Source organism: Branchiostoma floridae, chromosome 13 (assembly GCF_000003815.2).
Source record: "Branchiostoma floridae strain S238N-H82 chromosome 13, Bfl_VNyyK, whole genome shotgun sequence".
NCBI classification, from domain to species: Eukaryota; Metazoa; Chordata; class Leptocardii; order Amphioxiformes; family Branchiostomatidae; genus Branchiostoma; species Branchiostoma floridae.
Window position 1 is genome coordinate 1,400,217 of NC_049991.1, and position 27,853 is coordinate 1,428,069.

Sequence of the window (27,853 nt, forward strand, 5' to 3'; positions counted from 1 at the left end):
TGTACACTTCTAGACCAGTACAGTGTACTTAGAATATTGTTATTGATTGTCCATGTCAAATTCCATTTGTATTGTCTATGTCTCTGTCAGCAGCCCTTCAGCCCTTTGTAATAGCGTAAGGCAGAACAGCCAAACCAATATAGATAAAATTTGAAAAAATATGAAAATAATGGCAATGTTGATACAATATAATATCAAGCAGAACTCAAAGGAGTCATATGTTGATAGTGGACACTACAAATGAGGGTTACTCACCTTGCCTCAAGGACATTGGCATCTCCGTCCTCTTTGACCTTGACATCCAACATGTAGCCACTGCCATATTTGGTCTTCAGATGCTGGGTGGAGCCTAGACACCTGTATATGTCATTCCGTAGGAGAAAATGACAGAATAAGTGAAAATCTCTTTCAAAGGAATTATAATACTTGTTGAAGTCATCAATATATAGTATACGGGTCCCTCTACTAAAAGAATGGAAAAACCTTTGTTTTTCATAGGCAAATTGGGGAGGTATAACATAAGGTAATGAGAATAGTACCATTAAATGCTGTATGGATTATAATGTGACTTAGGCATGTTATGCAGCTGAAAATCTATTAGTGAAATTTCAGAAAATACAATGGGGGAGGGGTTGAAAAATGTCAGTTTTGCAAAGGCCCTAATCTCATTCAATCTTACAATTCATAGCTTTTTGTTTGCGGTGCTTAGGGACTCCCTTACAACTGTTACCATTCATCCTGACCACTTGTAAAAAAAATTATGTTTGAGAGATCTATAGTTCAGCACGCCCTACATATGCATAGTTACGATATGCAAGAGTGCAATTCTATTGGCAAATGTCATATTGTGGATCTCTTTAGACTTTTCATATATGGGATTATGTTAACTTATATACATGTAGTAGATGTTACATGTAAGTTAGTAGATGTTACATGAGCTAGTAGTAAGTTCTTATTTCTTGCTCTCATGCTCCAATCTTGTTCTTCCTGAAGTAGACTTTGTAAAAGCTGACCGGTACGGACAGTCTGGACCTGGACTGACCTGAGTTGACCGTTGACCATGATGCCCACTCGCGAGCACAAAGCATCAGCCTCCTCCATGGAGTGTGTGGTGAGGATGGCCCCCCGACTGCTGTCGTTAAACGCAGAGCTGATGGTGTTCCTGAGGCGCATTGTGTATTGTTTATTTTCCGATAAAAAGAACACAAAGAAGTCTACTTGTTGCAAACGGTGAAGAGAAACATATGTAGGGAAAAGAGAAACCTGACCATTTTTTAGGGTTTCCCCTTAACTGCATTTTTTATGTTCATGATAGTTACTTATCATTATTACACACATATTATTTTAAATAAGGTCAAAGGGAAGGAAAGAGCAATTCATTACAGATACAGTCTTTTTTAGGAAAACCAACTAACAAACTAACTTAACAAATTATGAAAAAATGCTATCAAATGACATATCAACCTTTAAATTAACAGAAATGAAAGAAAATATAATTGCCTGAATCAAAACTGATTTTTCTTTGCATACAGTAAGTACAAAGTGTACCTGGTAATAGATAAATACCAATACGTGAAAAATAGGCCTAGGTTTTTGAATTGCTGCTCTGCTGTCGAGCAACCAAAATTGGAGTTGTATAACCCTAGCTTGATTTTTAATAAGAATATGATGCAAGATGCATACTGTTGTGATTTGAAAGACAAATGATTAATTCAAATCAAAGGGCAAAGAAATTGTCCAAATGCGTGCCATTGCATTTTTTTACTGACTGAGTGTGTGGCCTGAAAATAGTTCTTACCATAAGAAGCGTTTAGCACCCGGGTCCATACCAGTTGATGGTTCGTCCATCAGTACAATCTTGGGGTTTCCCAACAGGCTGATCAAAAAGCTCACCTGATAAGTTGAACACATGTTAATCAGTTAATGTCACCATCAATGTCACAGTTGAAGCTGGTGTGTTACACCGAGTGGTGGTTTTACCAGCATTAGGGATACAGATATAACATAAAGAGTTAAGAGTATAGAATATTTAACATATAATAATCATTGCATCTATTAGACACTTAATCTACCACCTGTAATGAATATGTTCTTGTTTACTGTGAAATATTTCTAATGAATCTAATTTTTAGCACCCAGTAGTCTATGAAAATTTCACATTTACGTTACTGTGATCAGACACCCACCTTCCGTTTTGTCCCACCAGACAATTTGGGGGTCTTCTTGTCTTGATGTTCTTCAATCTCCATTGCCTCTATAAAACTGCAACATACATGTACATGTACATCATATTCATGTCATACATTGCACATGGGCTGTGAAAAGGCTTGTCTTTTACCTTTAAGTTACAAGTATATCATACCTGAGCTGTATTTACATTTGATATTAGTGTTCCGACCGGTCTGTATACTACAGTAAGGCCCAGGGCTCCATACTTTAATTTGAAGGATTGGACCTCGCTTGTGTGTGCTTCTATCGAAAAGTGGAACAGACGTTAAACTTTAACGGTTTACTCGGTTCTTTTGTCCCAATATGACAATATGACGTTGTCACGTCTTTTGCTCTTTTTTGGGGGGATAAACTTGATTTGCTTTGGTTGGCATGATATAAACTTACAACGCGGGGTATTCTGTATCGCCCTCTGTCCCTCACCCTGCCTGGTTCCTTACTTACATTGTAGGTGATTTTGTGATTCATTATGCACTTTTTAATATGTAGTATCACTATTTACCACTCAATCACATACAATGTCCTTCATTTATTTCAGAAATGCTTGATGGCAGTGCTCTGTAACTTTGCAGTCTGTAAAGGTTGGGGTAATTTCTCAGGTGGTTCATACATGTAATAGTTACTCACTAATTGACAACAGACTGCAGATCCTCGTCATTCAACCCTTGAATGGTGCCGTACAGTTCCAGGTGCTCACGAAGAGTGGTCAGCGGAAACAAGGGGTCAAGCTGCGGACAGTAGCCCATAGCCTGGAAGGCTGCGGACAGACTGGACTGGACATCATACCCTCCCACTACAATCTGTAGAACATGAGAAATGAATATAGTCAAAAGTGTACAAGTGACAGCCTCTACATAGTCACAACGGTTGTGGAATTACGGTTACAACTAACGATGGTGTTACCACAACAATAGACCTAATGCTAACTATTACAATCATCATACAACTACATGTAATAATTCAAAACTTATAATTACTATGATTATTCTCAATGTCATACCAGGGTGTCTTCACTCTTAACAAGGAATCATAATCAACGTAAAACAACTGCAATATATATGTTCCAATTATATGTTCCAATTTGAATATGTTCCAATTATTATGCAAGTTTTAAATTGAAATGGATCCATGTGTTGCATCATACATGAAGCATCCAAACCCAACAAATAATCTTTCCATTTTTGCATTCTTCATTAAAAATTTATATAATGTCCAGAATCCTTTTTACTTCTTCTGACCAATATTTATTCACGTACCCTTCCTTTGGTTGGTGCAAGTTCACTAGTGATGACGTCCATGGTGGTCGTCTTTCCCGCGCCATTCGGACCGAGCAGTCCAAAGACTTCTCCCTGCTGTACGGCCAGCGACACCTGCTGGACGGCAACCTTCTCCTTCTCCGCTTTCTTCCTCCTGCGACAGTCGCAGGCCGTCGTGTCCTTGATGAAGGTCTTTCTCACGTTCTGAACAACCACTGCAGGGGGCTGTGGTGCAAGACAATGCCTTTAAAGTATATCATTTTTTATATCTTCCACCAAAACAAAATTTCATTCAAACACATTCTAGGTATCTATGCAGCCTTGAGTGCTTCGAGATTGATCAGTTTAAGTCCACCATATTCATACATATTATGAATGCCTTATTGTTTGTTTTTCAACTGGAAATTGATTCAGTATAACCAAAAGACAACAAAGAAATGTTAAGATAGTGTCTAATAAAACTCTTCCAACTGTGAATGTATCTTGCAATATTGATAATGATGAAATCATATACAAATGTACAATAGAGCAATGAGCATTTTCAAGGAATGGTGCACTTCCCTACTGCACTCAAATAAGACTTAGATGAGGGACACAAACTTCCATGTTATCAAAGAAAGAAATGAAGAGCGACTGGCATTCAACTCTGTTGTAAGTAGCAAATAAGTAGCCTGGTATCCAGCCGTATTCTAGCCCACGAGTCTCTTCTATTCTCTCTGTATTTGCAAAGAGGACAGAAGGGACTTGAGAGATATAATACGTCTGGATACCAGGCTAGCAAATAGGTACAATATAATCATAGTATTGTATCAAGATATTGACCTCGCTGGCTCCTGGATTGTCCAGGAATGAGTCCACCCTCCTCTGTTCTTCCAGGACGTCACTGTCATTAGCGTTGTTGTCTGTCGGGATCTTAGAGAATGAGAGGTTGGAGTGTCCGCTGTCTGTCGCTGTGGGTTTTTTGGAACCGAATCTGGTAAAGAAACACTCTGGGTTAAAAGTGGACAATGTACATGTATACAGTAGAAGCAGCACAGGCATAGGGGGTGGCAGTAGCTGTTCGACATGGTGAAAATATGATGGGGGGGGGGATTTCACCTTAAAACATACGCTGAAATCATGAACAAATTCATGTACACGCATACATACAGAAGTAGGCACAGTATCTGATATTGATTCTAAAAATCTGATCCAAACACTTTTAATCTTTACAAAGATAGTCTGAGCAAAATTGGTGTATCTAAGCATAAACGTTTGGTCAGACAGAATTCATAGTTTCATCTGAGACATTTTTGGTCTACCGGTAGCTATTTCTAGTGCATTTTGCTATGATTTATTCAGACCCAATATGATTCTTAAATCACCTGAAGAGGTCGGATGGGTCTCCTCCTGTGCTTTTTATCTCCAGGTACTGAAGAAAGTAAAACCACCCGATAAGCTGCAACGGTAGCTGGAAAAACAAACAATTTAAATCAGTTCAACATTGACGTCTACGATGACTTTTATGTGTCATACGATTATTTTGGATCATACAACTTCAACGTGAAAAGAAAATCTACTGTCTTTTACTCAATCTGACGTACAAGATGTATGACGTACAAGATGTAAAGTCCCAATGACTTTCAGTTTTATACTTGTACTTAGACAGGCAACAGAGAAAAGCATGTCTGTTTTAGAACATTTACAAATGTACAACACAGTCAAACCTGTACAAGTTATTACTTCTACATATTATTACATACACATATACCACTTGGCCAACGTGGCCATTATTAGGACAAAATTCAGGTGTACTTGTGTTGCCCACTAGAGCCATACCAAATAAAACATTCTGCTTACTAATAGCATCCTCCTATGCAGGGACATCCAACAGCCAAACTGCCTGTCTGGATGTGCCCAGTGCTCTTTCAACTGTCACTCTTAGTTTCTGTGGACGTCCCCCCCAAACCAGCTGTCAGCCAATCAGAGAATAGGCTTTCCATTTTCAAAAGCTGTCTCGCATGTATAAGGGTAACCTCATTAATATCTATAAGCAGGGCGGTCAGGAACTAAGGGTGACGGTTGAAGGAGCAGGGCACATCCGGACAGGCGGTTTCGATGCTGGATGTCCCTGCATAGGATGATTTTTCCCACTGACCACAAGCATTAAGAATCCTGTCCACAGCAACCACCTGTCCATATATAGACCAGATTACACTGGTCTCCTGAGTGGTCTTTTTGCCTGTTATTCCAGTATGCATGCCATAGAGTATAAATGACAACATGATGACATACCACAACATAGCAGATGGAAATGTTGGCTGACCACGCAAAGTAGTCACCGAAGGCTGCTTGTCCTCCCCCAGTAGTATAGAAAGCAACCCGGTTCACCTGAAGAAAAAAAACTTAGGTAAATTGCATTGTGTGCTTCAAGAAATGGGGCTCATTTCCTTAGAGTGTCGAGTATATTTCTTATCGTGGAGTCCAGACGACTCCTGCTGAGTAGCAAACTTGTGCCTGCTCCCCCAAGTTAAAAGCCACACCCACTAGATACGTAATGCACACATTGTGTGGCTATAGTCTACGTCTAAATGCCCGTTAGACACTACACGAAAACTTGAATATCCTGTCGTTTTTGGGGTTGCATATGTCCTGTGAAACCCGGTGTATCCGGGGCATGTGCAGTCATATCCTGTCATGACAAGCGCGGGTCCTGCATATTACCGCTTATGCCTGCACATCCGGTAATTAGACATGTATGGGGATATGCGGCCCCTGCTCACGTCTCGTGTCTTGAGTAATGCCAAACAAGAGACCATCTTGTGTGTGAATTGATAGACGTAATGATACTTCCGCTTTACATGAAAGTACTCTCCAAGCGGATGTGTATTGATTTGTCTGGCATTTTCAGTCAACAAAACTCACAAACGCCTGATATAAACGAATGCATTGTTTTACAAGACAAAGAAAGGCCTACGCACGAATGGCGCGTATCATCGTTTTCCAATGAATTGTTACCGAGAACGAACACTAAAGATAACTTTGAGCGCGTCATATACCAGCGTTTGGTATTATTACATTCTTAAGCTTCGGTTTTACATTTTTAGCTAATCAACTAATTTTACTTTTTTTTAACTTTTGACATGAAAGAAAACATGGCTTACCCACGCTCAATTTTAATTTTTTTTTGCCTTGCCGCCGCAGGCGGCATGGCCTTGTGGCCACTATTTTCTTGGTTGGTTCAATGGTTCCATGGTTCAATGGTTCCATGGTTCCATGGTTCAATGGTTCAAGCAATGTTAACCCAGCCCTTCCAAAGGCCCTTCCAAAGGCCCTTCCCAGTTCTCTTTCTCGAGGACAAACTTACGGCTTAGGCGACTAACAGTACATACCCGTCAATCTTTATACCTCCCTTTTACGCATTTGATAACAGTTGTGGTCGGTACTGAAAGCCTCTTAACATCTGGTTACATCGAATGAATGAAGCGTTCGTATGGTAATATTTCAAATCCATTGAAGTAAATATATAATCAAGTGAATTATCTCGCATAATAATTTGCATTACCTATTCATAAAGATGAAATAAATGCCTAATTAGACCAATGCATTGCATGTGAATATATAAGTAGGCAATGACGTCATCGAAACGTCTCAAGAACGTTTGACTAGGTATTTCAACGCTACCACGAAAACCCTCTGCCGTACGCTGTTTTCCCCGACGATCGCCCCGATTTGGCCGGGCGGCGGCGCCACGCGATCCAAACGCGCCAAATTTTGGGCCGCGTGCCCCTCAGAAACGGAGGATATGTGACTGAAGCGGCACAAATAGAACCTTTTTTGACGCTATGGATGAAGAATTTCAAGGTAAAATACTTGATACAATTTGTAGTGTTTGGGGGAGGGGGGCATGTTGAAGAAAATGTGCTTTTGAACAATTTTTTCTCAAGTCAATCCCAGCAATATAATTTCTATGCAGTGTTTCTTTATCCATGTTTTAGTCATGAAACTTACATGTATGTAAAATGTTTCTTAGTAATTTTTTCTTATTAGTTTATTGATTTCTTTAGCATATTTTACATATGGATCATTGATTGGCCTGTTGTGTACTACTAGTATTTCTTTTCACTTGTTGAACTTGAGGCACCATGGTAACTTGAGGTACCTACAGGGTATGCCCAATTTTTAAGAAAATCTCAATTGTATTTTCAATATCATCGTTACTGTTGGTGTGAATCATCCCTTGCCTCGTTCCAAGACTAAAATACCATTTTGTATTTTTTTCACTTGTTGAACTTGAGGCACCGTGCCCCCTGATATGGGTCAGCCGGGTAACCTATGCCCAAATTTTTCAAAACACTAATGGCATTTTTGTTAACGTGAAAAATTTGTGCAACCAGAATGTGTATTCTTTGTCAGATTGTGCCAAGGGTTTTTCTGGTGTAGCAGAAATCATAAATATGTACTTACCTGCAATATTATACTCTTGTCTCTACTATCAGCCAGGTTCCTACCGACCGGGCGAGGTTGTCGCAGTTGGTACTGAGATTCAGTCGCAGAAGATGGCTCAGAAACAGTGACACTTACCTCCTTCCATCTTGTTGCAGGTATTTATCTACTTAATCAATGATAATAAGTTAATCTATTCCTTGCCCCAACTTGCCTTTCTTTCTTTATTGAATTCTTCATTTCATTATTGGATCATTCTGAATCTTTCGTCACAAGAAAGAAAGAAGTCATAAGAAAGATGATGATGTAGATGAACATCAGACGTGGTACTGGAGTAGGTCGTCATCCCCTCAGATGGAAGAACATTATCACCATGATGGTAGACATGTTAATCATGAAACTCAAATAATTTTGTTTTTCAGGTGGAGTGTAGATTTCACCAAGTACCAGATGTAGCTGATATAAGACTGGAGAGCGGAGCGGAGATATTGAATGGTAGAGGTCAAACATAATGTTGACAAGTTGTGCAGCCAGTGCTATTAGCATTAAGTTTGTTAAAGAATACTGTTGCTACCAGTAACCACAGGAAATGATGAGTAAGCCTGTTGTTTTTGTAAAAAGTAGTTTACATTGCATTATACTATTTATAGTATTGATTAAATAAGGAGAAGTTCATGTACCTGCAAGTACATCAAAGAAATATGTGTCGATTGTATGTATCCTGAAGACTGAGCCTTTGACCTTGAAAAATGTTGAACTTGTCCTAATAAATTTAGTGTTTACACAATGTCTACCTATTGATATTTTATCTTTTATTAGTACAAACATCTGTCTTCTATATTTTATTACAAATGTATCTAAGTGTAAAGTTGTACTGTTGATACAGTGTAACATCATGGCTCAACATGAAAATAATGCGACATATTCACACACTTACCTTTCACCTTGACCAAGTTGACCTTGTTATAAGGCAATTAATATTGCTGATATTCTATAGATGTGACATTGTTGGTAATATAAGATACCATAATGTTGTGTACATTGCAAAAGTATATGAAGTATGATATTTAATCTTCTACAATGCGACTCAACTGGTGCAAAAAACACCATTGACTGTAACCCAAAATGTGAACTTTTAAACCCAAATTTACTTATTTCTTAAAGAATAAGGTAAGATGACAATTATTGTGTGAAAGGACACCAGTGGGTGCTGCATACATCGACCCTGTGTAAAAGCATAATAAAATGCCATGAATGTTCAGAACTCTGTGGAGTGATTCTATGTAGTACATATTACGGGGAAATAAGATAAAACAAGCTTTGCAGCCTTTACTTACCTTTTCATCACCCCTCAAAAAAGGTATTTTTTTGATTTTCATCGTTTATCGCGCAGCCGGCCATATCTGAGGGTAGGTTTTGGCAACTTTGTGGAGCCATATCTCAGCAACCGTTCAAGCCATTCGCTTCATCTAAAAAGCATTTTACTCCTCTTGGTTAGCTCTTTCAGAAACAGTAAAAACAGTCATTGTATTGTGTTTTTGCCAAAGCACAGCATTTTGCCTTGCCGGGCTTGAAGTGCTGACCTACTTTTTCCTGACGATATCCCTAACACGCGGCAAGGCACAACTTTTTTAAAAAGATTTCTTGTTTGTTTTGCTGCGGCAGTTTGTTGCCTAGATTGAACTACACGAAATGGACATTCTAAGTAAAATCTAACACGTTTGATGATAACATTCTCCCCCATTCCATGGTGGGGTAGTCTGTCATTTTACGCCCTTAGCTTATCAATTAAACGGCCGCTTCAGTCTAAAGACCAATGTTGTGCTTTTGAAACAAAAGAAAACATGGCATATATGATATACCCACGGTCGCATTGGAACCCTTCATTCGTTTTTATCCTTGTGGATAATGCTTGTTGCAACAACAATATGTTTGTTACCAGACTGATGAAATCATTAACAACTGTTGAACACATTTTCACCTAGTTCCTTGTGGGTATTGTTTGACTGTGAACTGGACAGGTGACAAAAAGCTGAATTTAGCTACAGTGGACCTCCCGACCTATTGTGCCTGTCTGTATGCAAATACTCATCAGAACTAGCCAATTGTATTTCACACAGCATGTAGGTGTTGGAAAATAAGGACCAATCAACACACATGTCAACATTTTCAAATTTTACAGTACTGTTGGCATTTCAGAGCTAGACTTCTTTCTGTGAGGTTGCGCTTTTACGCAACGGATCCCGATAGCTGGATATCTGCATGCACGGCAGACAACGTCAGTGAACACTGAGGGATTTAGAATGATACGACCTCGACACTAAACAACATCTTGCCGCGTGGAATTTGAACTGCCTACGCTGAAGGATTGGATTCTGCTTGGAGTGTTAAACAACTGTAATTCTATAGCTAGTATCCAGCCTCGCGCGCGGGCAGGCTCTGTAGGGTACGGTGGGGTACGACCGACATGCCCGGTTGTGATTTTGCGGACGGTTTAAGACTAGTCACACGTCGCCATGTAGGGCTGGCTTAAAAGTTGCTGCCGGAGGCGGTGGTTGGCTCGGGTGATATCTGCTTCGGCCCCGTGGACAGTGGAGGTTGCCCACCCGTGTCGCGATGGATCAATGGTTACCACAAATCTTCACGTCCACGTTTAGAAATTTTGCCGCAGCTGTGCTCCTGACTAACAAAAGTCTGTGCAGAAGACGGGTGGACAACAGAATGTATGATAGCGGGAATGCAGAACTTCACAAGACGTAAAAGGAGCATCATTCCTAGCACATATGGAGGAAATCTTCAGGACAGTCTACTGTCCAGAAATACTTTGAAAAAATGAAGAAAATTCATTCACCATTCAGAAAGAATAAAGTAAAATAAACACACTACAGGGAGGGGGGATCCTAGGTAGGGCAGGGTAGTAAAACAAAGCTGCTTTCAATGACAAAGGGTATAATGAAGCCTTTCTGGTCGAGGCCTGGGTGAGATAATTAGGTGATAATTAGGTGCTAACAAGAGTGCATGTCCCGAATAGGCAGGCATATGCAGAAAATTTGGGTCGGATGAGCGGACATGGGCGGGACATGCACTGGGATGGCCAGGCACATATGCAGGCATTATCGGTCTCCATATGTCCCGCACACTAATAGTTGTGAATCTCCGGGTCATATGCAGGTCCGTCTATACCAAGTGAACGGACGGCATATACCCGTTATCGGCCACATATTTTGAATATCTGGGTTTATATACAGGAGTATTCGACCCAGATATTCGCTTTTTCGTGTAGTGAGAGTTGACTACTCTAAGGTTTGCAGGTCAGAAGATTTGAAGCCATGCAAACTCTGGGTTCAGGAACAAGGTTCTCCTTAGCAGTTAGAATCAACACGGAACACAGATTCCGTGCCACCTTTGATTCACTTCTGACATCGTCACGCTTTCATAGTCCGGAAAGTCGTCAGCGAGTGAATCAGACATCCGATGAAGGTCATCAAAATCAACCGAACATTCATCTCAGTTTTTCCTTTGCGTGGGAACAAAGCTCAGACTGACCAATCCTGAATCCCTGCCTCCTGTTTGATCATGGATCTATTAGACCAGTGCTAATAGGACAGAATTGGCCCTCGACGAACAATATGGCGTTCAACAGGATTGGAATTGCACAACTTAAGATATTTGCAAGAGAGTCTTCATCAACAGAAAAAGTCAACAAACCCTTTCGATCCAATACAAGGCGCCCAAGATGGTGTACATTGGGTCGATGATGACGAAGACGTAGTGTAAGATAGTGGCAGCTGTGGTCGCCTGGGCAAACCCGTCCACCGGCCAGATACAGAAGTACGGCAGGATGCCAGCCTAGGGGAAACACTCAAACCATTCTTATAATGCATTTGTCAGTCCGTTGCTAAGAATTACTAAATTTATAAATTATTAACGCAGAACATAATTATGGACATCTTTTGCAGGAGGAGGTAATAAGTATGAAAAAGTCTATGTCGCACCCCGTCTCTACAAAAGTGGCATGTTCCTGACATCACTGCTGGAGATAGAAAGGGTCATGCTGTGAACAAGGTCGACAGAGTCTGACCAAAAATTTAAAGGATAAGTCCCTATAGTTTAATTCAGTGTTGGAAAGAAAGTTTAGCAATTTCTATAATGTATTCTACCAACACAGATGAACTTTCATGCTAAGAACTCACCATATTCAACATGTTGGGGAAGGCAGCATCCAGAGTCTCACTCTTCTCAAACAGGAAGGAACCACAGTAGGACACCAGGATGGTCACAGGAACATACAGTAACACCACAAACAACAGGGATACCATGGCACCTGGGCTACTCAGGCTGTCCAACTGTACAAGAGATCAAAGCATTCAGTGGTTAGATTAGGGTTTAAAGGGGAATTCCACTACACAAGGGAGTGTTATTTTCTGATAGCTATTAATTTTAGGAAGAAATAAAAGCATACAACTTCACATTATACAATAAAGTACCCAGTTGCTCCATGTGCCCTAAAAGCATTCGGTCTTCTACTTAACTCCCCAAGTACCCTCCAATTGAATTGATCCTATGGCTGAATACAATGCAAAACTTTTAGGTAAGGTTACAAATATAATTTCAGGATCACTAAGAAATCTCGTTTTGTTCCATTTATTCCGGCAAAATGCACGATATAAGTGTCTATGCGTATAGGGAATGCATGGGTAGGGTCTGCATGGGTTTAGTGAGTGCCATATTGTTTTACGAAACACACATTGCGCAATTCATCCCATGTATCTATTGGAAAACACCACCCCCTTCTGGAGTGGAATGCCCCTTTAATACATCTCCCAGATCCTAAATCTGTTGTATTTTGGCCTAATAGAAAGATCCCATAAGCAAGCTCACCTCCATCAAAACATAGAAATTGCAAATTAAAAAACATGAAAATGCAAATACTTGACCGACACACAATTACTTACTCATTGGCCAAGACGCTAATTGCCATTCTTTCGTTGGTTGAACTGCTAATTGTGATGGACAGCCAGAATATGTCTATTACAATTCTTAAAAACACTTCCACGCATTTTCAAAAACAACTTCAGGGACGTTTTTTTCGAACATCCAGATCCAGGGGTGTTTACAGGCATTTTGTAGAGGTCAGTTTCTGAGAATGTCTCAGCCATTTCAGCCAATGTCTCAGGAAGCTGTTTTTACTTTTCTCACAGATTTTTGACGTAGTTCAATTGGAAGGTCACTGCTGGTGATGAAGGTACGTTGTACAATGTATGATACAAAGTACCTGCTGATGACCTTCAGAAATGGAACACCCTTTTCATGCGAGCATGATGTCATGTTGAATGTACATATACCTAAATACCTAGCAAAAAAAAGGTACACGTGAAGCTGGTGTGTTACGCCGAAGGGCGGTTATACCGGCTATATGGATACAGATACAGATGTACATTTACATTTCCATGGACATGTGGCATATTATTATCATATACTAACTTGTAAGGCAGCCAGCAGAATGAACATGAGCGTTACTGGGATCATGTAGATCATCCAGTCATAGATAAAGAGAGTTCCCCAATACACTCTAGAGGTCACCCCAGACACACGCAGCTGGGCTCGTCCTTTCACCTAAAACATGAACACAAAGAAGTATGCTAGAATTAATATCATACTTGGGCAATCATAATGCTCTTAATACATCATACCTGTCCAGTTCAGCTGACATTTCAGTACCATGGACAGTTTCTGCTGATATTTCAGTACCATGGACAGTTCAGTTGTGATTTCAGTACATGGGCACATCAGCTGATATTTCAGTGCCATGGACAGTTCAGCTGATATTTCAGTACCATGGGCAGTTCAGATGATATTTCAGTATCATGGGCAGTTCAGTTGTCATTTCAGTACCATGGACAGTTCAGTTGTCATTTCAGTACCATGGGCAGATCAGCTGATATTTCATTACCATGGGCAGTTCAGATGTTATTTCATTACCATGGGCAGATCAGCTGATATTTCAGTATCATGGGCAGTTCAGATGTTATTTCATTGCCATGGACAGTTAAGCTGATATTTCAGTACATGGGCAGATCAGCTGATATTTCAGTATCATGGGCAGTTCAGATGTTATTTCATTACCATGGACAGTTCAGCTGATATTTCAGTACATGGGCAGATCAGCTGATATTTCAGTACATGGGCAGATCAGCTGATATTTCAGTACCATGGACAAATCAGCTGATATTTCATACCATGGGCAGACCAGCTGATATTTCATTACCATGGACAGTTCAGCTGATATTTCATTACCATGGACAGTTCAGCTGATATTTCACTACCATGGACAGTTCAGATGATATTTCAGTACCATGGACAGTTCAGATGATATTTCAGTACCATGGACAGTTCAGATGATATTTCAGTACCATGGACAGTTCAGATGATATTTCAGTACCATGGACAGTTCAGATGATATTTCAGTACCATGGACAGTTCAGATGATATTTCAGTACCATGGACAGTTCAGATGATATTTCAGTACCATGGACAGTTCAGATGATATTTCAGTACCATGGACAGTTCAGATGATATTTCAGTACCATGGACAGTTCAGATGATATTTCAGTACCATGGACAGTTCAGATGATATTTCAGTACCATGGACAGACTCATACCTGGGCCATTATTATGTTCTACATTGTATAGAGGAGATTTCTTGGTGATATTGGTTTATTTTTTCATATGGGCTTCAAAGGAATCATTCAAACACATGCATGCCAATTACCTCACTCAAAAATTCAAAACACAGATTCAGACGTTGGGATTGCTGTAATTCAGTCTGTTGTCTGAAGACACCATTTTTTTTTATCAACCTCTGGTGCAAATGTTGTGGGGGGGGGGGGTTTCAGGAGAGTATGACATGCAACAAAGTAGTTTCATTTTTTCATTAGCACAAACAACATTGACGATAATGCAACAGTGTGGTTTCCTCTTGCAGAGGAATAATTAAATAAAAGCTATTGTAAGCTCCTCACAATGCAGCCCCTGACTACAAAGAGAGAGTAGTCGGCACACCCAATCAATCAATCAATCATTGCTTACCTCTCTTATCCTGACCACCTCGGAGGCAAAGCTGGATGGAATGCCCAGCAAGGCAAACCCAACAAGTATCAGCAGACCTCCATTGGCACCTGCACTCACCTGAAAAATGTACAAGAGTTAACTTTGCACTTCTTTTACATTTTCTTCTTTGCACTTTTTTATGTTTAACCTTTTTACAGGTACATGTATATGGAAACTTTATGGCAAATTGATTTTTAAGGGAGTTTTTAATCACTTGCATAGTCACATTGTACTACCATGATACATCATATGCAATCAAAATCATGTGACTTCTCTTCAGACCCATCACAACAAACATAATGTAATTATATAGATAACTTCTAATTAGTCTTGTGTAAATATATCAGAATTTTCTATAACTTACTGTGCTAGTTAGTTGTGGCCAAGGTTCTGTGAAGAGTCGGATCATCCTCCCAGAGGGAGACTCTCCACTGCTTTGCAAAGCCAGTCCATATAAGGCATTGTTGAGCACATTCAGGAGTATGGGTATGGAGTGGATGGCAGTATCGTTGTAGACGGCTGTGAATTCTCCTGAAACAGCCTGAAAAAACAAACACAATTTCTTCTTACAAACACATTAGTTGCATCATTGCCTTCGATCAGCATCTTCAGCATACCTACATGATATGATATCTCCTTGGCAAAGATCAGTATTCAAATAAAAGGCTGCACTGGGGAAAACGGTCAACTGTTGAACAAAGTATTGTCTGCAAGCCTTTTTCCTTCAGATGCAACAAGTTACTTAGTATATTATTCACTGAAAAACTGTAGCTGGCCCACTCTGATTCATCATTGAGCATTATCAGTAAACATGCATGAAGTACAATTGGTTGCCTTACTCTTACAAAGCATGTTATTTGTTATCCAGAATTTATCTCTAAGTGGTACTGGGTATTGACAAATTCTTTGTATTGCATATAGTGGAAGGCCAAATTGTCCAAAGGTTATCTTATTGCTCAGTTGTATTGTTTCTTACAACCTAGTTTTAATTGAGCTATCTGTATCTAGTGGAGTGTGTAAAGGCATACATGTAATATTTTGCTCTTCAATCTACCATTACAGTTAAGTGCTGCTACTGGTATTCCACCTCCCCCCTCGACATTGTTACAAAGAACAACAACTTACCTGAGATGAAACAGTAAGGCCTTGCACATCCACTGCAAGCGTTCTGGGTGTGACCATCTCTGGGAGAACACTCAGATTTCCAAGTTCTGTGTTCACATTCAGGTTACCAAACTGGGCAACCAACTCTTGCAAACTTGACCCTGGGAATGGTGAATACAAGAATGAATGAAGGAACAAATGAAGAAATTGGGCAGAGATGAAGGGAAGAAACAAAGGAGTGAACTGACGAATGAGTGAGTGAATGAATGAAGGATTCATACCATTATTGCACATTTTCAGTAGTAGTATATGTCAGGATTTTACTTACATTCACAATCCATTTTGTACGAGTTAGCCATGCTTAGCCATAGCTATACCCCCTCCCCCTACAACATTGCTAGGATACTGTGAATCTAACCTGTGCTGTTCTGGTACAGCATACTGTCAATCTAACCTGACGAGTGTGCTGTTCTGGTACAGAAAGCTGCATGTATAACATATGCTGTTCTGGTACAGCATACTGTGAATCTAACCTGTGCTGTTCTGGTACAGCATACTGTGAATCTAACCTGTGCTGTTCTGGTACAGCATACTGTGAATCTAACCTGTGCTGTTCTGCTACAGGATACTGTGAATCTAACCTGTGCTGTTCTGGTACAGCAGTGTCTGGCCTGTGGACAAGTAGAGGTTAGGGGTCAGTTCCAGCAGTGGGTTTACGCCCGTACTCTGTCCTGATTGGAGGGCTCTCATCGCCAGGATCCCAGCTAACATGAAGATGACTGGCATAATGAACCTAACAAAGATGAGACCTCCGCTCCTGAAGAGGGATACATGTAAAATTGATTAGTGTGACCAACTGAAAGTGGACCAGACCACATACTATTTTAGGGGTGGGTACTGTGTACCAGTACAAAACGTTCTTTTTTGTTGTTGGAACGGTAAAGAAAAACGGACTGGATCTTGGACCGATTAGAAATCGAACAGATTATATCGGGGCGTGTTTGTCAAAGAAAATAAAAGAAATGTTACAGTAGTAACATGGACCATTGTTTTGAGTATCTGTTATTTACAACTTTTCTCAAAAAATTGCAAATGTAGGTCCAGGTTCAGGTCCGGACCTGGACCTGATCTCCTAGACGTGAACTGGACCTGGACCTGAATTTTCTGTACCAGTACCCACACCTACCACATATACTAGACAGTCAATTTCACAAAATAATGTAGAAGTCCACAGTGTGGCTTTGTGTGATTTAGAGTGTTTGCCCAAGAGTGAAAGGCTCATGAATACCTCTGACATGCCCCGATCAAACGCACAAGTCACCTCACTTCACTTAGGTGAAAATGAGTAGTACTACCTAGTCTGGGCTATGGATGAGTCACGGATCACACTTGGATATAGGACAAAATGGAGATCCTGTGTTTTACTACAGCCACAATGCAAGGTCACTTATAAAAAAGAGTATGGGTCCTTCCTGGGTGAATCAAACCAGACAAGGCCCTTGAATAAAGCACCAATACTTAATCTAATAAAATTTAGCATAAACTAATAAAGAAGAAGATACAAAATGTACCTGGTGCTGTTGGTAAACTTGAGCTTGAGAAGGGCCTTCATACGACGCTTGGTGAGTTCTTTCCCGGTGATGAGTTGGTAGTCTGAAGGGCTGAACTGTCGTGCTGGCGTCATGTCCACTTCAGTCGCACCCACACGAACTTCAAAACCATCAGCTACAAAAGGTACAATACAGATTGAAGTATGTTGCAGAACTGACAGAAACAGGGTTTCCAGAATCGATGGGGTGGGCTAGTGGGCTGGGCCAGTAGACCTGAAAAGGGGGGCACTTGCCCAGCCCACCCTATTGTTTCCAGAACCCTCTTCTATTATAGCTTGTGAAGTCCAGTGACCCTGCCTCTGGACCAAGAAGTTGTGAGTTTGAATGCAACCTGTGTCGCTCAAGTGACATGCATATGTTAAGCTGTGGTCCACTGTTCATGTTACTTTTCAAAAAGCTATATTTTCCCAGTGCCATAAACCGTTTACATATATACTGTCTGACAGGTCTTTTCTGTCACAACAAGTGGAAGCACAGCTCAGCTGTTCATTGAGTTCATTTGAGCTAAACTGGTTCAAGATCATCATCTCTTTCATTTTCTATCATTATACCAATTAACTCCTACTAGGCTTTTATTCCTAACTTGGCCATGGTCCCCTATTACTATTCGGCCAGGCCAGAATCTGGTAGAGACTATCATGGCGTTCCCTCTGTGGGACAAGTACTTTTCCTCTCTTTCAGAATAATAAACAAAGGACACAGAACAAGACTTTTTCTAGAGGAATCAAAGAAGCCATCTACATCAAAGCTTTACAAACAAGACGGAGGGCACCATCAACTTTCTGCAACGTATGATTCACTGCTCCCGAAGTCGTGTGTGCAATCTACATAACAAAACGTCATATAAGCAGTGGATCGTCCTTTCCTTGACAAAGTCAATCAGACAAAAATTTGGGTAAGTCCAATTTTTTGTATCAGGAATTACAGTTCAACTTTATCCATAACAAAGGAGTTTGACAAACTTTTGGCAATTCCATTTGATGATTTTCCCCCCTCCTCGGCTTCTTCATCCTCTCGGAGCTTCAGGAACACCTCCTCTAGTGTTGTCATGGAGATGCCATAGTTCTGGATCCCCAGGGTACCGGAGTTACTATCCAGCATCGAGAACAAGTCTGTGGGGACAAAAAAAACAGCAACTTGACCTGTGCTCAGCAATTTTGTTTTGGGGGGAGGGGGGCGCTAATGCTCTACTATCACTGAATGACCAATGATTTTTATAATTGTAACGACGTCGTGCAGAAACTGTTAGCGGCAACTAAGAAACACAGCTCTGATCACAGTTCCCCATAGCTTGTTGCCCACTAAATGCTTAAAAAGGATGTTGACTGAAAAGTGATGACCGCAATGATTTGAAATTTTATGGAAATCCATAACAGGCATCGTACCAATTGTATAAAACTATGCAAAAAAATTTAAGTTGTGTACCTTATTTCTTGGTGAGGTTGAGAACTTATATATTTGATGATTGAGTAAAGACTGGTAACATGAATCATACATTTGTAATGTTTTAACTAGTTTATCTAAGTTCATATGAAGATTATACCAGATAAGCAAGAAAAAAAAAAACTTGCACATATCTAACCTGCAAAGTTCTCCACTCTCTCCAGGGGGAGTGTGTACGACAGTTCCATGGCATGGGAACGAATCAGCTCAGCCTCGGGGACGTGTTCCTGTATCTTCGCTGTGACTTGGGCGCTGTCGCAGTTTAGACTCGTCACAAGTCTATATAAGGAAAGGAAACGCAAATGGATGAGGAGCCATACATTATAATTCCCTTAAAGTCTGCACCATTAAAGATGTCAAGCTTCCCAGACCGAATCCCAGAGAAGTGACTTATGTATAGTGTATAATGAAAGTCAGAGTGACTTTACTAAGTGTATAATAAACACCTGAGCAAACTACTATTCAGATGGTCACCAGACTTAGTGTTTATATTTTTTCACCTCAAAATCTAGCCTGTCATATTCCAAATATTTCCTGCATCAGCTGACCCCTAAAAATGGTTTGATGATCGAAAGAAGACAGATATTACTGTCGACATCATTGTCATTTAAGGACTTGTTAGCTGATCGATTTTCATGCTGTGTAACAGAGGCTTCGTTATCACACAACACTACATATTGAAAATATTCTGTAACACTTTTCACTTGAATAAAGAAATTTATGACAAAAATTGAAACCTCAACATTTCAACTCTAACTCACCCAAGATGGTAACCGACGCCATACCGGTTCTTCAGGAAAAGCGATGAACCAGCGCACCTTAGCGTACCCTTCGAGATGATGGCTTTACGGTCTAAAAGTATGCAAGAGAAAATGGTGTAAGAAGACAACAAGAATTCAATTGCTCCATCCCTTTCTGTACTTGGTGATAATCTTGTGGCATACTCTCATTTTCCAATGCTGTAAAGCCACAGCAAGTAAATCTTAGGGATGAAATCCATATTCATATTGATTTTCTTTTTGATTTAAGTGGAGTATGGGAGTTTACGAGTTGATTAATGGGAGTTACACACAGTCACCACTACTGGCGGACAAGCCTTTTGCTGTAGCTTGCACAAAAGGGCAACAGAACTGGAGATGGGCACCACCCCTACACATTTGTTACAGATGTATTTCATGTAGTTTCATCAGGTTGGTAGAGGGTCTACATCACTGAATAAAGTCTCTTTTTACACAACCATTGCTTTATTCTCACCAACGTTTCGGTGACCTTCTGTCACCTTCTTCAGGGCAATTCTGACTGGTTCACATTGTACTGCAGGACAGGGGTTGCTGCTCACAGTTCAGATGTGGTCACAAAACGTAAAGTATTACATATTATGTACAGACGGTTTTATGCATTGTATGTACCTGCGAGGATGTCAGCCTCGTCCATGAAATGTGTGGTCAGCACGATGACCTTTCCCTGCCTCTTCCTCTTCAGCAGTGCCCAGATGGATCGGCGCGAGAACGGGTCCATCCCGCTGGTCGGCTCGTCCAAGAAGATGACCTTGGGGTCGCCGATCATCGCTATGCCCACGCACAGCTTCCGCTTCTGTCCACCGCTCAGTTTCTCTGAGTATGTGATCGCCTGGTCTTTCAAGTCAACCTCCTGCATGATAACCTCGATCTGACAGCACAGAATTTTGCATGTCAGTACATGTTTTACGGACTAATGTTAGGACAGAATGATGACAATAATCATGGAAGTCCCGTGTTTGGGGAGAGCCACACCTACGCATGTCAAAGAACCCACCACACCTTTTGAAAAAGAGTAGGGGCAATTGCCCCTTTGTGCAACGGAGCAAATCCTTCCATCTGGAGTTGGTGATTCACTTCAAATCACCAGGATGGAGGCCTGGCATACATGTACCTCCATCTTGCATCAGCCACGTGCACACAGTGATTTACATGACATCATTTACCTGGACGGGAGACCTGGTGCATTCTCAGCTAAAAGAAAGGGTATGCCTCCCTGTAATGGGCAGTATAACCCCAACGGTGCTATATAACACTGTATGTCTCTACTAATACTAATAAATGTCGTCATTTTGGATGGGGACATAAAACCAGCAGTCCTGTGTATAATGGAGCTTCAGGCATTATCCTAGGTTAACGCATCAAACCTATATGTTGCATGTTAATTTACACATGTTGAGATAACTGGGTACTGGGTTCGAATACGGGACTCGAGGTAATTGTTATTGTGATCCTTTTGTCTCAATTTCAATTCAACACCCCCCTTTCCAAGTGTTCTTGGTTTGATCCCAAAGGCTTTACTATAGCTACCACATGTATCACATGTACCTGTGAGTCCACCTGGTCTTCAGGTATCCCCTTGATAGCTGCAAACAGTTGCAGATGGTCTCTGACGGAGAGCTTCGGAAACAAGATGTCCTGTTGTGGGCAGACACCCGTCATGGTTCGGAGATCGGCAATGTCATTGGTGACGGTGACATCGCGACCGAAGATGGTGGCTGTTCCCGAGGTAGGGGAGAGCAAGCCCGTGATGGCGTTGATAAGGGTGGTCTTCCCGGCGCCGTTATGACCCAGCAGTGCCGTGATCTGGTTTTCGTAGATATCCAGTGAAAAATCTGTAATAAGATTTTAGGCTGTAAGTGAAACTGCATTCCTGTGCCATAAAACATAAGTAATTTTCTATGACACAAGTCCTGAGTTGAAACTTATGGTAACAAGACTGAACACAGACACTGAGTCTGATGTGTGGATACATTTTACATTCACTACACATGTACTTTGCAGTCACTTTACAAACACATGTACTTTGTTTGCAGTCAACGTCAATGAGGATTTTAATTTCATCAAGGAGGTTAAAGAATCACAGGAGAGAGCTCAGTCATTAACACCCCACTGCGGGCTATTGTTCAGACCCTCCGGGCCCATTGTTTCCGCTATCCGGCGGCGCGTCTCTGATGACCATCATGGCCGCGGGGTTTCCCGCCATTTCTGATGAGCCCGGACGTGTCAGCCAATCACATGAGCCCAGCCATGACGTCATGCACCGCGATCCCGGCCGAGGACGACCGAGGGTTGCCGAACTGTGAGCGAGATGAGCGCAGTTTCCGCAGATTTCCTTATTTGGGAAGCGAAGGTGACGTGTGCAAACAGTACTGTTGTGGAGAGACCAAGATGGCGATCATGTCGATACTTGTTTCGGCGCTGTGCGACCAAGTTGAGTGAATTTACAGGCATTTTTGTCGCTGTATCCCCGATTTTTTTGTCTCAGAATTATGAACAATATTCTCTACTTCATGTGTCTATTAAAAAATTATTACGCTTGCCCCGCAAAAGAGACTTTTTTTCAACGATAGTAGTGGGCTTGGGTGTGCCAAATAAGTATTTGTTGTTGCTGTTTGCGATCGATTTTTGCTGTTCGTGATGCATGAATTTTGTACTCTGAGGGCTCCGTGGATGTTCATGGCAATGATGGGAAGCAAGATGATATTTCCGAGGAAATTTATTTTGTCGGTATTGAGGGAATTTTTGCCTCACGAGGAACGCTTTTTTTTTTACACAGATGGCTTGATATCTTAATTTGACAGACTTGAAAATAAAGTTGCATAGCGTTTCTCAAGCTTCTTACAAATACTATGAAATAGCTCCGTGTGTCCTGGGCTATGAAAGCCGACCCAGCGTTCTTCTACACCGCGTGACTTGTTGTTACACACATTTCTGTGGCCCGTGGGGAACTATGCTCGCACTTGCCTCAGGCGAAGTTTCGTCACTGTTGATATCTGTTTCCTTAGTAAAAGTAGCGCTGTATTTAATGAGAATCATCCTCAAAATCGCTGAAATCCCGGCCCCAAATCGATGTTCCTGGACGAGTGATGTTGAAACTGACTCGTAAACAAAGGCCCACGCTAGCCTGGCGAGATGCAGATTGGGGCAATTAGCACTTCGATGTGATTCACACTCGCGGCAAACATGGAACAATAGGAACGCTCTCCTCTCTTTCTTTAACCTCCTTGATTTCATCAAATTTATAATTCTGAAATTTCACTTGAAATACATTGTACACAATTACATCAAAATTAAAGCACTGTTCTGACATCATTTCAATAATGCTTGAGGCAACAGCACTTCAGTCTGTGCAAACCTTTAGGTAAACCAAGGTCGATCCTCACCATTTAGAGCCACAACGTCCTCCTTGCGCTTCTGCCTGAATGCCTTTCTGATCTTCTGAATCCTGCAAAAAAATAAAGTATGATTTATATCATCAAAGCTAATCTGTCAACTAGTAGTAATCATGACTTGTACAATTACTACTAAACCTTCTTCCAACACTTAAGATGTACACAAATCAAATCTTTAACGATCACTGTCACCTTCTTCTTGGACAATAATGACCCATCACTTCAGAATGTAAAATTTGGCCTAACCTCAACTATCATAATTATTCCACCAGGTGCCATAATACCGCCACCTCAAAATAACAGTATAGACTGAGGTCTTTCCAAGATTGTCTTGAACACCGAATGTTTTAACATCCTAAATGTAATACAATTCAGATATTTAGGTGTTGAAGACAATCTTGAGAAGGCCTCTATAAATAGTTTTTTGAGGTGGCGGTATTATGGCACCTGGTGGAATTATGCAAATGTATGTTACCATAAAAACAAAGAAACAAAAATTGGCAAGGTTGAACTTTTAAATGTTGATATTTTGTCTTTTCTGCAATTGAAAAAAAATTCAGCTACTCGGCATTGATAGCTCCTTGACTTTATTTTCAAGAAATCTGTGGTATCTTATAACATCTGACCTACCTAATTGCAACCTTATTTGCAAGTTCTGCTGGGACCTTTTCAACGTTCTCGTTGTTAATGTTGTTGTCGTCTCCAACGGGCATGGGCGCCTCCCCATCTGTCTCCTTCCTCCCTTGCCAATACGATGGTGAGAGGCAGAAATACCAGGGCAGGTTCTTACCGTACGCTCCTGAGAACAGATTCCGGAGATGTCAAGATCTGATCTAGAATGGCTGAATGCATAGCAGACATGGGATCGAGAGGTCTCCACCGGCATTCCTGGCTAGATGTTGCAGGGCTTGAAATAATGGGTGCATGTGCACCCAGGTGCACCCAAAATTGGAACTGTGCACCCAATTATTTTCTTACGTCTACTATGTAAAGATATCGAAGTATACTAGTATACATCATACAGGGTATTCTTGACATCTAAGTGTTAGAAAGGTAATAAAAATGTCTGTCATGGCACTTGTTTAAGAATTTGATAGCTTGTAACTAAATTTTATTATTAGGTTCTTATTTAAATTTAAGTGGTGTACCCAAAAATTGTCTGGTGCACCCAAATTTTTAAGCTGGGTGCACCAGTGCACCTAATCCCAAAAATGAATTTCGGGCCCTGCAACTGTTGTGTTCTTTAGAAAGGCACTTGATAGTCCTCATTTTTCCATCCAGGTGTACAAATGCATACCTACCTGACTTTGGTTGGGGAGGATGTGAAAGGTACAGTGGGAGGAGAGAGATGGGCTCTGCCTTCCAATACAGCCTACTAGTAGACACAATAAATTTACAACACACTGCCAATATGAACTTAAAGGCCATGAGACCTTTAGTAAGATCTGCAACTTTGACAGTTTGAACCTACGATTGATGAATATCAAATAAATCTGCTCTCTGCATAAGGATCACCTGGCAACGGCAGTCCTTTAAATTATTTACCTCATTGACCCAATCTGCAAGAATCCTGTGTAAAGTGGCCATTCATAATTTTTTTCAAGCCTCTCCATTCACTTAAGATTGCCCAGGCTTGCCTTGCCAGATATCTCATTTAAATATGATTATTAGGTACTTGGATATTAAAATGAGCCAAGTGCCAGTATATAGCTTGTAAATATGCAGTAGTTTGAGTGATAATTGTCGCCCAGTGTCCCGCCTTCACTTTGCATCCCAATCAGGCGCTAATCTGTCCTGGTGAGGTAATTACTCGCACTCAATTTCTAAAATCTGAGGAAGTGCAAAGGGAAGGACAAGACAGTCGTGTGTTTTGATGATTCATACAGAATACTGGTTCATGGCCACTAATGATTTCGGCAAAACAAGAAACAATACACATCTGTGAAACCCTGAATGGGGATATGGGAATGCACGCGCTTGGATTAACTTTCAATCTATTTTCTAATCGTCATTTCTTTATTCTTATTGATTCATTTTCTTTAACCATAAATTTGACACTTAGATGTGACATTTTTGAGTTTGTTAATCACAGCTGAGCAAAATGGAAGCTCCTTTGTTCAATCCTAAATTTCAGCAGGGCAGCCATTGTAAAAGTTGTATTTGCCACGGCGTATCACTATGTGTAGTCTGGTCTTTTGTCTCTCCCTGGGTGTGAACGACAAACAAAAAGTACCTTCTTCACAACCAGGGAGAACTACAATCTAACCCATACAAAAGATGGGGAAAAAATCACAGTCTCATACTCAGATAGATCAAGGAGGTTGAAAGAGTGGATAGATGTTTGAAGTATTTGACATGCTTCTGAAAGTTTTAACCACTCCCGCTGCTCTAAAAACATTTATCAAAAATGTTATGCATCATACTTGAAGTGCTTCAAGTAAACTGCAAAAGAGCACAGCACAACATAAACACATTAAATAGAAGACACCCTATATATTTCTATATAAACTCCTTGCCCTAAATGACCAGACTTTTTTGCCCAATATAACGGCCGGGGAAATTCTGATAAGGGAAGCACAGGATTCTAGCTATAAAAATAAAAGAACATACGAGTTGAATTAGTGTGGTTATTTTCCTTTGTCGGCCTAGATCATATGTATGGTTGTCTGTCTGGACCAACCTCCAAATAACACAACTTTTGTACAATTGTCTCGGGGGAAATATAGAAGGAGGAGACCAATGTCACTCTTTTCACGTTTTTCTACAAAAGTTTACACATCGAATTATACTAAACATGCATTTCTTTTCATCATGGGCAATTTTACTCTGACAGCCCTAAACAAACATTCTAATCAGTAATGATAACAAACATGGCGACAGGCCAGAATCATTATGGCTGTAGATTGCATGGTACTAGTATTCTCTAATGATTTGTTGTTCTCATGGTCAGTTTTATACACTATTTCATGCAAACTATAGCAACCCGTATTATGTTTTACTTCTCAAAGCACACAATTTGGCTCTCTGTTCTATTCTGGTGCGTTGGAAAAAATTGTTGGACCAAAATCGCGTCATTTCATACCCCAGTTTGGCAGTATTGAGTCAAGGACGTTGTAATGTATTGAGCAAGGAGGTTAATATCTGAGCTATATAACTTATCTCCAAGCAGAACTTGCGGTAGCATAAGATAGTATTAGTGAAGAGTTTCATTGGCCTCCGCCTTCCTTCCCAAGCTAATGATGCTATCTTATGCCACGGCAAACTCCCTTTTTCGGCAAACGTCCTTGGGCAAACCAAGCTCCTTCGGCAAAACCCCTTTCCCGGCGCATGAAAACGTAGCTAGACGTTGAAAATCGCGAACCAAGGCCCCCCCCCCCATCCCCAATAAAAACCAGCCCCGTTCGAAGACTGCAACAGAGGCCAAGTCGGACTTGCTTTGAGCGAATTTTGCTGAGTTTTTGCCGAATAGTACAGTCTCTTGACACCAGGGATTCGAAGCCGCGCTGCGGGGCCAAAATGCCCGGCCCAGTTGGTGGCGCTTGAACCCTACTTTTACATTTTGTACGGCTTTCTGGATGTGCATCTTGTAGAATCCATCTTCAATGTAAATAGAGAGACTTATTCTCTAACATTGACTGAAACTTTTCTCGTTCTATGAGCATAATAACAATCTTGCTACAAAACAACTGTTTATACCAACAGACTAGTCTACGCATAACAATAAACCTTGGTTCTTTTGTCATGGCACAAGTGCAAATTACAGCTAATTCCTTCCCATGGAGGTGCTAATTACGACCTGTCACGTTGAGTGATGGGCAGATTTACTAAAACATGGCTTACAGGGTAAAAATTGATGGTACAAACTTCAAACCTTTGTAGAAAACGGTAGCAATGACTTAAAATGATTGAAAAGGAAATTAGATCGTTGGAAATGTCCTGTTCTACACTCAGATGTAGTTGAATATATTGTATATGGTCTTTGTTTTGAGTTATAAGGTGATTATAGAAAAAGGTACCCTAAACTTATATGCATAAATGTGAAAAAATCAATATTTTTCACAGAGCAGGAACATGTTTCTCAATAAATCTCACTAGTTCTGAAAGGGAACATATGTCAGTATGTACTAAAAAAAATTCATGTAATTTGCGCGTTGGGAATGGTTTTCTAGACTACATTTTGTTGGAAAAATTATACATCATAATAAATTGTAATATCTCAAAATTTAGAGTATGTAACTTCATAAATGACTCATGTTTGCATTTCTATAGTTGGGTTTTCCGTATACACCAGATTTGAGGCATTTTCAAGCTTCTATGACGGAGTTATGACAATTTTCCTACAGGACTTTGAAAGTAGTGCTCATATGCCCTGGGCCATCTTAAGCCATTGACTTTATCATTCATGGAAACAATAACTACATGACATTGTAAGCACCAATTTCTAAAAAAATACCAGAATTGGGTGACTGATATTCATTGTCTGT

At 40.6% G+C, this 27,853-nt stretch overlaps 1 protein-coding gene across 1 annotated transcript in view; it reads right to left on the minus strand.

Annotated features, from left to right (window-relative positions):
• LOC118429310 (ATP-binding cassette sub-family A member 5-like) overlaps positions 1-27,853 on the minus strand; it is a 40,302-nt gene that overhangs the window by 3,105 nt on the left and 9,344 nt on the right. The window contains exons 9-32 of the mRNA XM_035839792.1: positions 24,000-24,168; positions 23,361-23,422; positions 21,523-21,809; positions 20,587-20,845; positions 19,939-20,029; positions 19,317-19,456; positions 18,697-18,846; positions 17,696-17,849; positions 16,766-16,941; positions 16,146-16,285; positions 15,385-15,561; positions 15,000-15,098; positions 13,395-13,526; positions 12,104-12,256; positions 11,619-11,759; positions 5,760-5,855; positions 4,850-4,935; positions 4,308-4,458; positions 3,486-3,710; positions 2,857-3,029; positions 2,187-2,262; positions 1,799-1,893; positions 1,043-1,162; positions 256-357 (exon numbers count right to left, since the gene is read on the minus strand). Coding sequence (XP_035695685.1) covers positions 256-357; positions 1,043-1,162; positions 1,799-1,893; positions 2,187-2,262; positions 2,857-3,029; positions 3,486-3,710; positions 4,308-4,458; positions 4,850-4,935; positions 5,760-5,855; positions 11,619-11,759; positions 12,104-12,256; positions 13,395-13,526; positions 15,000-15,098; positions 15,385-15,561; positions 16,146-16,285; positions 16,766-16,941; positions 17,696-17,849; positions 18,697-18,846; positions 19,317-19,456; positions 19,939-20,029; positions 20,587-20,845; positions 21,523-21,809; positions 23,361-23,422; positions 24,000-24,168 — 3,454 coding nt within the window. The remainder of the gene's footprint in view (positions 1-255; positions 358-1,042; positions 1,163-1,798; positions 1,894-2,186; positions 2,263-2,856; positions 3,030-3,485; positions 3,711-4,307; positions 4,459-4,849; positions 4,936-5,759; positions 5,856-11,618; positions 11,760-12,103; positions 12,257-13,394; positions 13,527-14,999; positions 15,099-15,384; positions 15,562-16,145; positions 16,286-16,765; positions 16,942-17,695; positions 17,850-18,696; positions 18,847-19,316; positions 19,457-19,938; positions 20,030-20,586; positions 20,846-21,522; positions 21,810-23,360; positions 23,423-23,999; positions 24,169-27,853) is intronic.